Source organism: Synchiropus splendidus, chromosome 2 (assembly GCF_027744825.2).
Source record: "Synchiropus splendidus isolate RoL2022-P1 chromosome 2, RoL_Sspl_1.0, whole genome shotgun sequence".
In the NCBI taxonomy this organism is placed as follows: Eukaryota; Metazoa; Chordata; class Actinopteri; order Syngnathiformes; family Callionymidae; genus Synchiropus; species Synchiropus splendidus.
In genome coordinates, this window is record NC_071335.1 from 20,517,609 (window position 1) to 20,533,214 (window position 15,606).

The 15,606-nt window shown below is 45.1% G+C and overlaps 4 protein-coding genes across 4 annotated transcripts; 1 reads left to right on the plus strand and 3 right to left on the minus strand.

Moving 5' to 3' along the window:
* Positions 1–519: 519 nt before the first annotated feature.
* Positions 520–7,646, minus strand: LOC128753855 (rho GDP-dissociation inhibitor 1-like). The gene is made up of 6 exons (XM_053856009.1): positions 7,521–7,646; positions 4,429–4,620; positions 3,383–3,466; positions 2,246–2,322; positions 2,095–2,158; positions 520–1,589 (listed from the first exon to the last, which is right to left on the minus strand). Exons 2-6 carry the CDS (start codon positions 4,616–4,618, stop codon positions 1,390–1,392), a joined length of 615 nt encoding a protein of 204 aa, XP_053711984.1. The 5' UTR covers positions 4,619–4,620; positions 7,521–7,646; the 3' UTR covers positions 520–1,389.
* A 708-nt stretch (positions 7,647–8,354) lies between these two features.
* Positions 8,355–10,990, minus strand: LOC128754323 (THO complex subunit 4-A-like). Its single transcript, XM_053856853.1, has 6 exons — positions 10,701–10,990; positions 9,833–9,994; positions 9,606–9,753; positions 9,072–9,120; positions 8,807–8,993; positions 8,355–8,727 (listed from the first exon to the last, which is right to left on the minus strand). The coding sequence occupies exons 1-6, from the start codon at positions 10,884–10,886 to the stop codon at positions 8,713–8,715; spliced, it is 747 nt and encodes a 248-aa protein (XP_053712828.1). The 5' UTR covers positions 10,887–10,990; the 3' UTR covers positions 8,355–8,712.
* Positions 10,991–11,149: 159 nt separating this feature from the next.
* Positions 11,150–12,225, plus strand: anapc11 (APC11 anaphase promoting complex subunit 11 homolog (yeast)). The gene is made up of 3 exons (XM_053857260.1): positions 11,150–11,389; positions 11,497–11,614; positions 11,996–12,225. Exons 2-3 carry the CDS (start codon positions 11,506–11,508, stop codon positions 12,139–12,141), a joined length of 255 nt encoding a protein of 84 aa, XP_053713235.1. The 5' UTR covers positions 11,150–11,389; positions 11,497–11,505; the 3' UTR covers positions 12,142–12,225.
* A 154-nt stretch (positions 12,226–12,379) lies between these two features.
* Positions 12,380–15,574, minus strand: ppp1r27b (protein phosphatase 1, regulatory subunit 27b). Its single transcript, XM_053857698.1, has 3 exons — positions 13,863–15,574; positions 13,642–13,792; positions 12,380–12,958 (listed from the first exon to the last, which is right to left on the minus strand). The coding sequence occupies exons 1-3, from the start codon at positions 14,089–14,091 to the stop codon at positions 12,835–12,837; spliced, it is 504 nt and encodes a 167-aa protein (XP_053713673.1). The 5' UTR covers positions 14,092–15,574; the 3' UTR covers positions 12,380–12,834.
* Positions 15,575–15,606: the final 32 nt, after the last annotated feature.

Genomic DNA, 15,606 nt, shown 5'->3' on the forward strand with positions numbered 1-15,606 from the left:
TCCAAACTCAGTAAAATAGGTTCAATCCAAGGTCATGATAGTTTATGAAAACTAGAATTGCAAATAATTTCTGTTAACTGAAATAAAAATGAACGTTTTTTTTTTTTTATAAAATAAACTGCAATTTCTGTTTACAAAACTAATCAAAACAAATAGATTATAGCAAAATTGTCATTTTCATAAAGAAGCATTTTGAGAGGATTTAAAGTATGTGTATTTTGGCTGGGCTGGTCAGCCAGGTGCAGCATGTCGAGTCCGGGAGGTCGCTTGTGTTGACTGGCGCGATGGTGCCAGTTGGGCAAAAGTGTCATTTTTCCATTTCAATCTTCAATCTTGTTCCAATACCCCATATTGAAAGAAAAAAAGCTAAAACTAATAGGAACTAAACTGAAACTAAGCATTTTTCAAAAACTGACTTTTCGTCAAATGTCCTGTCCCAGAACCAGAACTTTGTTCTAGTAACATTTCATGAAAAGAGCCGCGAGGTCAGACATCAGATCGAGCACACGGAGGCCGAGGTGAGCAAAAGTCTTTTAAGACAGAAGAGCAATCACGAATGACATGACACAACCAACCAGCAAGCCAGCCCTGTCACATGACCTGTACAATGTGAGGGGGGGGGTGGACACATCCATCCAGCTGACTTCAGAGGACGTGCAGCCGGGCCCTGCAGACTGGCTCGGAGGGAGGCTGATATGGAAGGTCCAGGTGAGTCCAGGTCCGGACCCCTCCACGTGGGAACCGGAGGAGGGCGAAGGGGGAAGGCGAGGAACAAACATGACAATACAACAGATACAATTCCTGCCATCGACCATCGTTTGTTTTAAGGCCTCGTTCTTTTCAGTTTGGGCTGTTTGAACATTCATCATGGAAACTCACAACAAAAGGCTCCTGTGTGTGTGTGTGTGTGTGGTCGTCGCATCAACAGGGCTACAGGACGGCGACAGACTAGTCAGCAGATGAAGGCGGCGGCGGCGGCAGCTTCAGCCCAGCTCTCCTCTGCTGCGGTCCACCAGGACCACCAGGTGTCGCCTCCCTCCAGAGCTCATGCTCAACTAAGCTTGAGGGCGGGTGGGGGGCGACAACATGGAGCCACTCAGGAAGGAGCGACCGGGCTACGCTACAGAGAGAGAGAGAGAGATGGACGAGGGCCGCGGTGAGGGCTCACACGCTCAGAGGACAATCCAGATAAAAAAAAAGCTGATTGTACAGTTGCTTGAGAGCAGGACAGGAAGACACTGTGTGGAGGGCGGAGCTCTTGCAGCGGCTCAGGAGGAGCTGCTGCTGCTGCTGACGGAGCTGAGAAGACGGCGTGGAGACGGGAGCAGGAGACGGAAGAAACCAAGAAGGCAGACATGGTGTGCAGGGAGGGGGCGCTGCAGAGCTCCTCTATTCTGTCCAGTCTTTTTTGATGTTCAGGTTCCACTCCCAGGTCAGGTGGTCGTGCTTGTCGTCGTCGGTGAACTTGGATTTGATGACGTAGTTCCCTCGAGCAAGGAGACCCGTGGGCGCCTCCTCGGCAGTGGTCAGGAAGTCGTACTCGTCGGCACGGGCGCAGTAGCTGCCCACCATGTACTCGGACTTGTCAACTGCAGGTGAACACAACAGGACACGCTCTGATGGCCACAGCTGCAGCAGACGTCTCAGATCAAGCTTGGATAAGCTGGACACAAGAGCCAGGCCCTCTTCAGCCCTTCTACTTCACTGAGGAAGAAAGTCTCTTGACAGACTTGAGCTCCCATTTCAATTCATGAAAACATTTGGAGGTTTCACCCTTGTTCACTAGCCAGCGCTGACAGCTCACTGGTTACCATGGCAACCTCCAGGGTGCCTTCCGGTGGCAGCAGATATAGCTGAGGACTGACTGGCTGCTCACTCACCGAGTTTAGAAATGTCTGAAACATTCCACCTTGGACGGAGGTTATTGACATTATTTTGATTCAATAACCAGCATAAACACACACCTCCCTGGTGACGACCAGAGAGACATGATGCATCGCCTACATCTGTTCAGCCATGTAATGCTGATGGTAATGAAATCTAGCGGGCAGCAGATGGCAGTGGAGATAAGATATGAACAGGAATTGTACTCACTCCTCATGCCTTTCCTGTAGGTCTGCTGCACGTACTTCAGTCCAGACACGATCTCCCGGTTCACCTGGCGACACAAGTGACCAGCAACTGCGGTTTAGGGTGATGCAAACCACGCCGCTCTCACTAGCGGTTGCCCTGAGTCGGCGCTCACCTTGAAGCTGATCTTGATCTTGTACTCCACACCCTCCTTCAGCACAAAAGCCTGCGACTTGAAGCCTTCCAAGTCACCTGGAGGGAGACAGCAGGCATGGCGTCAGCACCGTCGCTGGCTTGGATCCACTGCTATACATGAGCTTTTGAGGCGGAGGCCACTGGAAGCTAAACTCGACTTATTTCATTATCATCCAGAATGAGGAGGAAACGCTCAATTGTTCATCTTGAGCTTCGTGTCCTGGAAGCTCCTGGAAGTGACTGCCACCGGCATGAGTCACCCATCCGTCTCTGCCATGCTAATGAGAGCACAGCTACTGGGACCCTTCTGTCTGGTGCTGAGCTCTAAATTTAAACCATACACGGTACCAACACCAAAAGACAACCGTTTGGATCCTTCTACAGAGGAAAGAGATTATTTTTAGCGCGGAATTTTAGCGGAAACTGGCAGCAGGTTCTCCATGAAACAAATCTAGGACAGCACCATGACAAACACCTCACTCTTCACAGGAGAACAACGCCTGGTGGACTTGAATATGAAGCGAAGGTCAGAGCCAAAGGGAATCATGACAACAGAAGGAACTGGCTGATGAGCTCAGGGACCAAACTACAGCAAGAGATTGAGGTTCTTCAGTGGCCCTCCACAATGCTTCGGGGGAGGCAGTTTGGGAGGAAGATGGATGTGCCGGACCCTTGACATGAAACTCCAGGAACTTGTTTCCATGGACGATGGAAAACAAATGACAAAACAAGAAAGGCTTTGTTCAGGCTTAACTTTTTGGAATTTTCTTTTCATTGTTTGAAACTTTGTTTATCTTATAAACTCATCATTACTCCTATTTTACCAATTTACTACACATGATTTGTGCGCCAAATGCCATGTGTTAAAACAAAGTCTTATCCTAAACCTACATCAAACACTAATACTTACAACAGAGAGACAGTCACTAGTGCCAGACTTGTGTTTTGCGATACCCACTGTGAATTTTCATACATCTAGATAGGAAGTGAATGTGAACACATGAATGAGAACTCAGCTCATGTTTTGCCTTTGACTTTGCTCACTGGAACGTGAAAACTTCCCGAGCACCATTTCATCCACCTGCACATATCGTACTAGCACATCGCAATGTGTCACCTGTGAGGTCCAGCACCAGGGGATTTGGGGCGGTTTCACAAATGAGAGACATCTGGGTGACCTGGACCATCGGAGCGTTGGGGTCTGATAAAGAAACAGACAGATAGGTGAAACACAAAACACAGAAACTTCCCTAAAAACTGTAGCGTCTGTGCTGTGCAGACCATGCAAATGCTTTTTAAAATCACTTCTCTCAGCGACAACATAGTGATGAGGACGTAGTTGCACTTCCACCACGACTCCCCAGCAAGTTGTCAGTTGACAGGGTGAAGAAACAGAGAAGAACACCTGGGGTTTTTCCGTTACAAGAGGTAAATTTGGAAGCTGCAGGTTGTTGGTCAACAGTTGAACATGGACGCGTGCAGGAGACAGAGTCATATGAAACGTGTCAAAAGTGACACTCACCTTACAGTGCGCTAAAATCATCTTTGTTTATATCCAAGGCAGAAACTGCTTCAAGTGAGAAATTTGATTTATTCAGGATGTTACAATGACATGCCAAGGCAACAGGAAGGCAGTCAATGCTGTGCGTGTGTATATACATTCCCATCCATCTGAAAAACTAGGTGACGCAATATTTTCAGTCGACTGCATCACATGCAGTTAAATCTTTGGTTTGTTCTGTTTTTTAATTCCATTGAAATTTTAAATGCAACAACAATGTTGTGTTTCAGTAGCTCAGGTCACATCCCTCCATCCAGGGTTAAAGAGAGAGGGGTGGCCTCAGGTGGAGCTTGATTTCAGTTGTTCAATGGTTCCATCAGCGCACAATAACATGCAGACGGAACGTTTAAGTCAAGGTGAGCAGGACAAGGCATAGGGAGGTCGGCCATGACAGTGAAGCCGGTGTGCGTCCTGTCTGACGACATTATGTAGACATTCTGAAAGAAAGTCTTTGTATGGACCTGGAGACAATTGACTATTTTAGCGGCAGCAAGAAGACACCAACCTCTGTTTCACAGAGCAGACCTGCCATTGGAGACAAGCCAGGTACCTTGAGAGAACTAACCAAACCAATCTGGGGAAAAAAATATGGTCCCACTCACCAATTTCAAAGTCATTGCGGCCCAGCAATGTTTCCTTATATTTGCGGAGGCTCTCGTCGTCCTTGTCCAACTCATGGATCTCTTGCACGCTCTTCTTCGCAGGAGCCTTGTAGTTGACTTGCTCAGTGCAGTCCTCGTTTTCAGCTGCCATGGCAGCTAGCTGCTCTGGGGTCACCTCGTCGTCAGCCATGACTTTCCAGAAGGAAGAAAGAAATATATATATATATGATGAATACGATGAACTGTGACCTTTTAAGGAGTAAAGGTCACTGCAAATACAATGCATGTGACCAGTGGTAACCAACCCTCTCACATCTGCTGTGAAACAACATCACCACTCTGACTTCAAGACCTGCACCACATGAGACAAGAGGAATGTTTCTCCTGGGATGATGACTGCCCAGCGGCATCTTTAACACAGGAGCATCAGTTCTATGAATGATGTGCTTCCCTGCTCCCAACACGAAGAGTAAACAAATGATTAACACATTTACTGGATTCTTATTTGTTAAAACACCGCTCTGTCAGTTCAAAATTCAGGTTAAAATGGATATGTGTGCGCCTCAGCACTCGGGAGACCGAGCTTCATGTCAGTTAGCGAAAGAGGTGCTGAAGATGTATTTTTAATATGAACATCTGAGGCTGCTGTTGTGTAGTGGCGATTCTTTTTACACAGAGGTGGTCAAGGTGGGGGAGATGTTCACATGGCACAAGAGCCATATTGTAACAAATATCTGAACAAGTCCAGCTTAACAGTTTTTTTGTTTTTTAGAAACACTTGCAATTGCAACTGAGCTACGTTTTAATTCTGTGCAATAAGATATGAGAGAGAGAACCAAGTCTCACTTGTTTGGGCAGAAATATTAGGTAGCTCAACCTACAGACACAGTTTTGACTGAAAAATTATTAAAATTCTTGAGTTATTAATCAAGTAGATACGTACAGTTTATCTTCAATGCAAGAGCATGAGGACATCTAGTTTCAACACTTATCAGTGAAGCTTTTGGAGCATTCTTTTACCCTCGCCCCTATTCTGACCTGTCAAAACTAGCATCTGTTGGAGGAATGTCTTCCAGCCGTCAGGAGCCAACACTTTAGACCATCTAACATGTCTGAGCAGAACCAGAGACCTGTGTAAAATGGATCCATGATTCCCCAGAAGCCCCCTATGGTAGAATAAGAAACGCCACCTACAAACACAAGTCACTGTCATACTAGGGATAAATGAGGCTCATATAAAAAGCAAGGTTGTGGAACACCAGTATTGACATCCTCAAAAAAAGCACATTGTTCTGTCTCTCAAATGCATCTTAACACCTCAAAAAACGCCATTTTGATGGAGGAATTCCTTGTATTATTTTTAAACGATAGCAGCGGGTCATGATGAGGAAAGAGGAAAAGCTCCAGGAAGAATGCATTACATAACTTAGGAACTAACCAGCTGACTCCTCCCCTCATCTCCTTCTTATGCTTTGTATCATTACAGTTGTTTTGACTATTAATATTTAACACATAGTTTAGAGTCTCTGTTCAACGTTATGCACATAATGGCGACGATTAGATCCACTCTGTGGCAGGAGACAGGAACCACAATGAGTTCCTTGTAAAATATCAACATAGCAATGTAAGAGAAGAAAAAACAGGAGAAACCCAAGACTTGACAAAACATATACTTGACATTCAGGCTACCCAGTGTAAATATTGCTTACCTGGTTAACTTCCTTAACGTTTACTTAGCACACCATTAATCGCCATAACACTGTCAGCAGTCTTACTGGCCTACTTTTAACTGGTGTGGGTCTGAGAAAATATGAATTTTCAGACCATAGTCATTCTCTTCTCAGAGATAAGCTGGAACACTGTTGTCGCTTCCATTTAACAAACAAAAAAAATGATCACCACTTGGCATCAAGCTCACTCTCATGTTGAAATATCAATCATACTGATATTTCACCAGGCTACCACACGCATGAACTTAATATGTTCCTCCATTGCCTATCTATTATTTCCCATAAATTTGGGCAGAGGCACAAAGGAAACAACCACCTAGAGCATGAGCTTGCAAAACCAGGCGACCACAGCATCTCTATTGCGACAGCAAAAGCCTGTGGTTTTTCTTGTGCCTTTTATGGTAAAAATAACAGTCTGTTGTGGAAAAAAAAATCAGCTCTCAAGTCTAGTAATGTCAATCAACGATTAGATTAGATAACCGTTTCCACTACTTGATAGGGTTCTCACACTATATGGATGTAGGTCATTACTACCGCGAAAGTGGCGTGAACGCTCACCCCACTTACACCGCTGAACCAAGGGTTGAAGGCATCTGTCGTGGTCTGACTTTGTCATACAAACAGATTGAGAATTTGTTTTAGTACGTCAAGTCAATGACAAGTTTCTGCAGTGCAGCTTCATCTGGACAGACTGGAGAACCTGCTTCAATACTTTTCAAGCTGAAAGACCTAGCAAACAAAGGTATATAAAAACAAGTGTCAATTCATAAATATCACATATTTTTATTTGTCATTGCCCCATGGAAAATATATTAGTCTTGTGATCGATCATGAGGACAACAGGGCAGTGTTCTTCAATATCCTAAAGTGTACAAAGAGATGTTAAAGAATGCCCTATTGTTGTAAATGCCAGATTGAATAGAATCCTGTGTATCAACTACTGCATGTAGAGCACCATTTCAGAAACATGTGCACATGTACTCACGTGAAATAAGCGCAAAAGACTCATGTAAACATCTGGGTGTGTTTCAGGGCAGGCGAAAGACACATCACAGGTGGGAAGACACAATGACGAGCCGAGCATACAGGAGCTCGGTCTGTCAGACAAACAGCTCAAACACGGGTTCTCACCCACACTTTGGAATTACGCCCCGAAAAATGCCCTCAAATGAAATCCGCAGCCATAAGTTCAGGGTACTGGACTTTTCCAACAGGGTGGGACTTGAGGAAGAGGGCAAGTGGCTAGCTCGAATGTTCGGAACAATTTGGCAGCTAACTGCCGGTGAGAAGGAAACGAGGCCGCTCGGAAGAGAACACGGACCACGGACGAGGCTGGTCGCAGGCAAAAGAGAAAGTTCTCACCTTTATTTTGAAGCAGTTGTGAGCCCAGGTGTCGGCACAAGACGATGCTGCGCGGCGCTGCTGAGACACGATGGCGAACAACTAAAGCGGCGCCGCCCGGTGCGCCGCGCGCGTCACGGGTCGAGAAAGTGCCCGCGGACGTAAATCTGCGTGCGCGCGCACCGAGGCAAACCATCCTGCCATTCGTAGTGACGATTGAGTTCACTGTGTATTTACTTTAGATGGGACTAGATGCCTTCAAAATGTGGTTTATGCAGTTTTATTGACAAATAGATCGACTGAACCGGTGGTCCACGTGGGGGAAGATTACACAACACCTGCAAAAACCGTTTTTTTCCCTCTGAACTTGTATTTTCTTTAAAGCCAAGCCACAAACTGAGGCTTATTTCTGATCAGCCTCAGGGCACTGAGAACACTGGATAAGCTTTGTCACTCCTCGGAGCGACGAGGCTTTAAATTCACCAGTTTATCTGAAAATAGTGCCGAACACTAGGAGACACGGTCGCGTAAGTTGAAGGAACCAACTGATGCAGGTTTTGACTCGAGCAGCATTCCATCCCAGCCCCTTCCTGTGTGCTTTACACTGAGCAAAAACAAGGGATTCGCCATGGATTTCAGGTCAGTAAAAACCTGTTTTTGCTCCAAAAATGGCCTACAACCGTCCAAGCCACCCAAATTCCTCTTGCAAAAACATAAAGCCTCTGATCTGCAAAATGTGGCTTCCATACACCCCGCAACATGCCCTTTCCCTCATACCTAGCAACCCACAACTTTAACTTTAAATATTTAAACATCACAGGCTGAGGTGTGGGCCAAAATGAAAACCAGAGAAATACAATTGAGAGATTTTTTTATGTACAAAACTTTAAAACATGTCCAGATATCAAGTATCTATTACCATATCGGTGTTGATTTACAGTAACAAAATAAACATTGTACCAAACCACTGAATTATGTTCAATTGATTCTTTAAAAACAGACAATGTTACAATCCTATGAAAAGCAATTTCATTTCAAAAGAAAAAAAAGAAAGTACAGATATATCCTAGAACATCAGACTTCCAAAAAATAAAAATAAAAAAAAAATAAAAAAAATACATTTAAATACAACATGGTGGTCCATAAAATAAATTGAATCACAGGTTGCATGTTTGCTTATAAGTCGAAACAGAGATCAGGTCGCAGCATTCTTCTAGCTGGTGTCCATCTGAGGAAAAAGAAAAAAACGTTTTAAACATTGAAATCAGAGAAATGCATTTCACCATAACAAGTAGCTCTGGAAATACCTTAGCATTATAAGCATCCAATTCAGCATCCAACTCTTCTGCCGACATCTGAGGTCTGCTTCCGTTTCCCCGCCCCCGGCCTCTGGATCCTCCACGACCTCCTCCCCATCTCCTTTCACCTCTGTCACTCCTTTCAAACGTGGGCTTCCCAAGTCTGCTTCTGTCGAATCCACCTCCAGTGCTGCCGCTTGAAATGCAGAGAGGATGTTTGAAACGTGACCCGGTGTGCAGGACGACACCGCGCAGCTGACAAACACCACCTCACCTGTTACTGTACGAGTCTGACATGACCTGCTGGATCTTCATGGGCCGACCTGGAACAGAATCACCTCATGAAACCATAGAATTTCATTGAGAGCACAAAATACCACCCGCCTCTGGCTCATCCATTAAAGCATTTAACAGAAAGAGAATCCCTGAATGACAACAACACTGCCGCTTACAGAGGGACTCTGAAAGAGAGCACTGCCTTTATCAAAGTTTCCACACCAGAAGTTTCGGACTCTGGCGGCCAATGAACGCTGCACCTGACTCCAAAACGGCGACGGTGCCGGTTGTTTCCGACTCCGGGTAAACACCTGAGAGAAGCTGGTCATCTAACTGGGTGACATTACGGATTATTTCTTGGACAATTTGCCTAGCAGTCTACCTTCACCAATCACGCTGAAACTGGCATTGATGCCTGATTGCAAAGCGTTAAGTAGCCTGGGTCACGAGTGCATGTCGTCGGCATACAGGTCACAAATTTACTAATGATCGTGGTCAGAGCTCACAATATGATTTAATGTAGGACCCTCACCGTCGAGTGGAACTCCATTGTAATGCTTCATTGCCTTTAGCGCATCTGCCGTCTTTTCAAAATGTACGTCTGCAGTTCCTTTGCTACGACCAGAGCGATCATAATGGACAGTTGCTTTCTTCAACGCTCCAAAATCTGCAAACAGCTCCTAAAAAGAATCCAATGTTAGTCACACCCACAAAACCCTACTTTTTGTTCCCTCCAGGCATATTGGTTTATCAAGTTACCTGAATATCTGTGTCAGACACACCAAAGTCCAAATTGGAAACCAACAGCTTCCCGCTGGAGTCTCCACTTCTGTCCACGCCTGGTGATATTCTGCGCACGCCGTTGTTACTTGAATCATCCTCGAACATGTCGTGCTGCCATTTGTCCGGCAACTCTCTTGGCTAGGGAGAGAAAATTACAGGATTAAAAAAAAAAGTAGATTAAGAGGTTGTTGATGTTACTTCCCCGGACGGCTTATTAAACAGGCGTTAAATAAACATGCATCAAAATGAAGCAAGACTCAGTGATGAATGAAACTACGGCTGCACTAACTTTAAATAAATCTAATGTTGTGTACTTGTAAATACTCTGACTCAATGCTAGAATAATGCTAATCTAATCAATGCCAATCTTCCGAATTAAACCGAAATTACTTTACATTACGAAACTCTTCAGTCAACTCAAACCAGGTTGAAGTATTGTCCGTCTTATGTGCTACAAACTCAAAGCATTGGTGTTAGAGCTAACGTTGCTTGAAACGCATATCCTCGCTGATAGAGGCTGCGCTGAATGTCCGCAAAGGTCAACTGGACTGTTAATTCTCCTCACCTGGTGACATCACAATAAACAAGGAAAGGCATGGCGGCCATCTTGGTGAAAGAGCATCAGGCTTCCTCGTGTTTAAGGTCTAACTTTATGACCCTGGTCTGAGTATTACGAAGTTAAGTGATCCCCGAAGAACGTCTGGTTCTTATCGGATTTCCAGGAAAAAAAGTCCACGGTTAACAACGGTGCTGGACGTCCAAATATCCGGTATATACAGTTTAACAAAGACAGTCAGCACCATTTCCCCCCCCCGTGTAATTCCCATTTCCTCATCGTTCCTACCCTGCTGTACGGCGTCGGTCTGGGGTACGAATCCCGGTTGAAGTTGTTCTGTCGTCCCCGCATCGGCCTCGACGACCCAAAGCCGCGGTCTGATCTTCCCCTCGGCCTAGTCGAACCGCCGTCACTGGCACCCTTCTTGTTCATCTTGATAATGTCGTCCAGGGACATGCTAATCTTATCCGCCATGGTGCTTCCTTTAGCTAAAGTTGAACACGATGTGATAGAACAAAGAAGGCGGCTGGTTTTATGTTCTCTTCGGCGGCGCGGGCTCCAAACTTGCGGAAATAGTTAGGCGGAAGTACGTCACGCACAGGCCCCACCTACATTTCAATGCGCTTCTGTTGGTCGTTTAAAACGTCAAACGTAAAAATGTCGTCAGTGAAAGTAGGTTTGTTTGAGTTTGTAAAAGACTATTAGCAGTGATTTACTTTACTTAAAAAAAGACTGTTGTCATTATATCACTTTCAATCCAAATAAAAATTACGTAAGCGCATTTAACCTCCTGTACAGCAGGTGGCAGTAAGCACTCAAATTGGACTTTAATAAAACGACGAAATAATTTGGCGGAAGTAAACACATCTGCCGCCTCCCGAGACGTTCAAGTAGCTCACCACTTTTTTTTGCTTTACATGACGCTGTGAAACTTTACAGTTCAGTTGGTTTTGGACTTCAGAAGCAGCAACGATCGGGTAATCGAAGACATTAATAATCGAATGATTAACGAGCTGTGCAAAACTTGCCTTGCTTAGTATTTGAAGTCCATGTTGGAGTGAATAACACTTTTATTGAAATTCAGAACCGAAATATGAAAGTGAAGATCCGGCAGTGGAGCGGCATCGCATCCTGGTTGTGGGTCGCCAACGATGAGAATTGTGGGATCTGCAGGATGCCGTTTAACGGATGTTGTCCAGACTGTGAGTGTGATGGAGAACATGGACGAATGATACTTTAAACACGTGTTTTATTCTTATGCTGAGGATTTAGTTGATACGTCGTTGTGATAATCGACTTTAAGAAAACCAATGTCCTGTAACTTCTGTTGTCAAGTAGGTAATCCTCTTTAAAACGAACAATTACTGTCCTGTCATGGATTTAAAAAGCAAGCAGTGAACAATCTTTTGTTGCAGTTATTTAATGTAGTCTTCTGCAGCCGACTTGAACCTGAGTGATACGTTGGTTTTCAATTGCAAAAATCCACTGAAGTCCTGAATTGAAATCACACAACAGGCCCAACGTATTTGTTTGTTGAATGACTTTAAAGCCCTCCCAGTAAAAAACAGACTGGTGTGTTGCAGGTAAAGTGCCAGGAGACGACTGTCCACTCGTGTGGGGGCAGTGCTCCCACTGCTTCCATATGCACTGCATCCTCAAGTGGCTGAACTCCCAGCAGGTCCAGCAGCAGTGTCCCATGTGTCGACAAGAGTGGAAGTTCAAGGAATAACAGACTGGAGACTTTGTGTCTCAATGTAAATATTTGTACTTTTGTCCACTGTAACATTTTTGTGCCTACAATTGGAATTAAAAAAAAAAAAGTGTCGCTTCATTTAAAGTCTTTGTTGTTTCAATATTATGACAATAACCACTGATATGACTGAAGTAAAAGACAAAGTTTATTCATTAAAAAGGTACAAAACAACATATATATATATGTATAAAAAAAATCATACACAGGGTGACAATCTACTAATTGTGGACATTTGAGGCTTCCCGAAACTGCTCGCTAGATGGCGCTCTCTGCTTTAAAACTACAGATTTCAGACACCATGTCTATGAAACCCCACATCATTTTTAGTCCGATAGCGCCACCTACTGACCTCTGTGTTACGACGCCTGTCACCACATTCTACAATAAGTAGATTCAAACGTGTCACTCATTATTATCCAAGTGCTAATGGTACGGACAACTAACCTATCAGATTCCACCAACTTCCAAATGCAAACTGGAAAAATACTGCAGCTGTTGAGTCTTTGAGCAGCTCTTTCCCACGCCGTCCTTCTCACATCTATTGGTCCAGACCTGCAGATGAGGAGCGGCTCTCAGGAACTAGGCGCTGCGCTGACATTTACGTCCGGGCATCTGCCGGCGGAGCAGCAGGCCATGAGCTCACGTTTCCCTTAAAAAGGCATGAAGCGGTCAGTCGTTGACGGCCAGTCCAAAAAGCTCCAGCAGCTCCTTGTTCTCTGGGTCGATGAGGTCAGCAGGTCTCTCTCCACACTCGTTCTCCAGCTGCAGGTCAGCTCCCAGTGAGAGGAGATAGCTAGAAGACAAAAATCATGGCTTGGAACGGTGGCAAATATAAGGTTACCCTGGTGAGCCAATCGCCCATATTTAAGAAACACGATTGAAAAATAGCAATGAAGAGTCAATGAGATTTTATGACACAGTGTTGAAGAGTAGATGAGGTTTCATGAAACGGTATCCTGATTTTCAAAGGCCACCAGATGGCATTCATTTCTATACCAAGAGCGCCACTGGGACACTGTTTCATCCACCCTGCAATACTGTTTCATGATACCTTACCTGCCCATCACTACTGAATAATGCTTCTATTTTTCTCCTTTTTTTGAGTATAAGGAAGGTAATTTAATGTCGCTGTCATCCTATACTTGCAACCTTCCTTGCAACTTCCCATCCATGAAAGTCGCACCTAAACTTACAAGAAAACTGAACTGACCTTTTCTTTCTGTGTTTCCGTGTGTGAGCATTGGTATGTGCTCTCCGATCGTAAACATGTATCTCATGTCTTCAGCTGCTACTTATAGAATGAGTCAAAATCAGCCGGAGTGTCTGCATACGTCAAGGGTCCTGAGGGCATTTAGTCAACTACATCTATCTATCCAGCTATCTATCTTATAAATAATATTGATTTATTTATTTCTATTTTATTTATTTATTTTTTTCTCTAGCAATCTAATCCAGTGTTTCTGGTGCAGCACTCACCGTGCAATGTCAGGGAAGCCGTCGCTGCAGGCCATGTGCAGTGGCGTCCACCCCTCCTCGTCCCTCTGGTGGATATCTGCCCCATACTGGACCAGCAGCTTCACACACTCCAGGTTTCCAGACAGGACAGCTTCGTGAATGGCAGCCATACCTGCGGAGAGTGCGCACGCCTGTGAGCAGGAGTGTGACTCCTGGAGAGGGATCGGCCTGCGGTGTCTCACCAGAGTGGTAGATGGTGTCCAGGTTGACTCTTTTGGCTCGAATGAAACGTCCAATTCTCTCCAGCTCGCCTTGCCGAACATAATCCTGGAAGACCACGTCATTGGGGAAGTGGACGCTGCGGCCAGTCTTCAGAGAAGACGCGCTCCGGCAGCTGACCGGAACCTCGTAGTCCTGGGTGAAAGACTTGAGTGCAATGGTTTGGGACACTGGGCACTGGTAGTACTTCATCCTTTTTGCTTTTCAGAGTTGTAAAAAAAGAAGAAGAAAAATTCCTTTAGTTGAGGGTTTTCCCAGCCTGAGGATCTCTGAGGGCCAGACCTCCCTGCTGGGCTCTTTATACCCCCTCAAGGGCTATTTTGAGGGCTGGAAGATGAGATTCCCCAATGACAGGAACCTCCCACCAGCTTCTGTTTGTTTACACTCTCCAAGCTGGCCCAGGATCCTGGCGACATCTCAACAGCTAAAGGCTGAAAACTCCAGTAAACAGCAGGTGGACCAGAGTGGAAGCTGCTGCAGACCCCCGGTGCCAACTGCAGGGTGAAGAGGGGGCGAGAGGTTGTTGACCATCAAGCATGACTGCTGTCTTCACAGTCATATACTATGTCTAGAAGTGACTCAGGAGGCTCCTCAGTGACATCACGTCCAGGATCAAGACTCGGGTGGACGTGACAGGAGGGCGGCTGCTCAGTGCTATAGAGGACTGTGTTTATCATCGCTCAGTGAACTTGCCGTGATATTTGTGTTGATGGGATGTTCTTCTTCAATATTTTCATTTCAGTCGCTGTAGACTGGCTCTACACAGTGTTTTCAACAGGATGAGTGGCTTGCATGGGTCTCTCCTCAACACGCTGAAGTCTCTATTTTCCTGAGCCTCATGCACGATGAGGCCAGTATTGCTCCAGACTGATCGACCTTTTATCTATCAATTCAGGTGTTTGGCAGCTTCCACAGTGATGAAAGGACGGAGCTTGTGCTTGACTTGACTTGGTCTCGAGTCTTGAGGTGGTCTCAGCTATTTAATATGGGCCTTGAAATATCAATTAAAGTGACCAAAGCACCGAGATTTTTTTTCTGATTTTGACTAAATGTCCTGGTCATGAGGAACACGAGGGATGAGGATGAGCCTGAGGGTTGAAGTTTTGTAAAAACTTCACTCATTCAACTTCCTGTCACTAACGAAAAAGGAAATTTTCTTTATATTTGAGTGTTCATTTTTGTACAAATAAGAACATATGAGAGGAAAATAAATGCAAGTGGTTGGATTTGGAGATGATCTGGATCACTGGATCTTCTCTGTGGCATCACTCTTCCGTGTTTGGCTGGGTGCATCACCGTGGCCGCTGGTTGGTGAGAAACGCTCACTATAGTTGGGTTTCGGGCATCTGAGGAGGGGTCACCGCACCTAGAATAACAGCAGCAGAGAGGTTTCAAGTGGCACGTCATGTTTTGGTGAGGTAGAGGGCAGGTTGCTAAGCTCACTGCTGCCGCACGTGACTTCACGTCCGTCATGTTACTTTACATGTACATGAACCAGTGCTAGAGTGCGCAGTGGCTGTCAGTGATCGAGGAAAGCGCAACCATAACTTAGTCTCAGGACTTCAACAAGTGTTAACGTTGAGTCTACACTGGACAGGCTGAATGAAGCAAGAGAGGAGATCCAGCTGTGTTTTTGTAAGGTTTACAAATACAGTGTGGAATATGTTTGAAATATGTTACAATTATTTAGGTGTTAATTTCAAATCC

What these genes read in the sequence shown, in the direction of transcription:
- LOC128753855 (XM_053856009.1), bottom strand. Translation starts at nt 4,618, where the DNA reads ATGGCTGACGACGAGGTGACCCCAGAGCAGCTAGCTGCCATGGCAGCT. An exon ending in AGATCAAGATCAGCTTCAAG is followed by an intron (nt 2,159 to 2,245) that starts GTGAGCGCCGAC and finishes TTGTGTCGCCAG; the next exon opens with GTGAACCGGGAGATCGTGTC. An exon ending in CTACAGGAAAGGCATGAGGA is followed by an intron (nt 1,590 to 2,094) that starts GTGAGTACAATT and finishes GTTCACCTGCAG; the next exon opens with TTGACAAGTCCGAGTACATG.
- LOC128754323 (XM_053856853.1), bottom strand. Translation starts at nt 10,886, where the DNA reads ATGGCGGATAAGATTAGCATGTCCCTGGACGACATTATCAAGATGAAC. An exon ending in GACCGACGCCGTACAGCAGG is followed by an intron (nt 9,995 to 10,700) that starts GTAGGAACGATG and finishes TTCTCTCCCTAG; the next exon opens with CCAAGAGAGTTGCCGGACAA. An exon ending in CAATGGAGTTCCACTCGACG is followed by an intron (nt 9,121 to 9,605) that starts GTGAGGGTCCTA and finishes ATTCTGTTCCAG; the next exon opens with GTCGGCCCATGAAGATCCAG.
- anapc11 (XM_053857260.1), top strand. Translation starts at nt 11,506, where the DNA reads ATGAAAGTGAAGATCCGGCAGTGGAGCGGCATCGCATCCTGGTTGTGG. An exon ending in TAACGGATGTTGTCCAGACT is followed by an intron (nt 11,615 to 11,995) that starts GTGAGTGTGATG and finishes GGTGTGTTGCAG; the next exon opens with GTAAAGTGCCAGGAGACGAC.
- ppp1r27b (XM_053857698.1), bottom strand. Translation starts at nt 14,091, where the DNA reads ATGAAGTACTACCAGTGCCCAGTGTCCCAAACCATTGCACTCAAGTCT. An exon ending in GGACACCATCTACCACTCTG is followed by an intron (nt 13,793 to 13,862) that starts GTGAGACACCGC and finishes CACTCTCCGCAG; the next exon opens with GTATGGCTGCCATTCACGAA. An exon ending in GGCTTCCCTGACATTGCACG is followed by an intron (nt 12,959 to 13,641) that starts GTGAGTGCTGCA and finishes TTTGTCTTCTAG; the next exon opens with CTATCTCCTCTCACTGGGAG.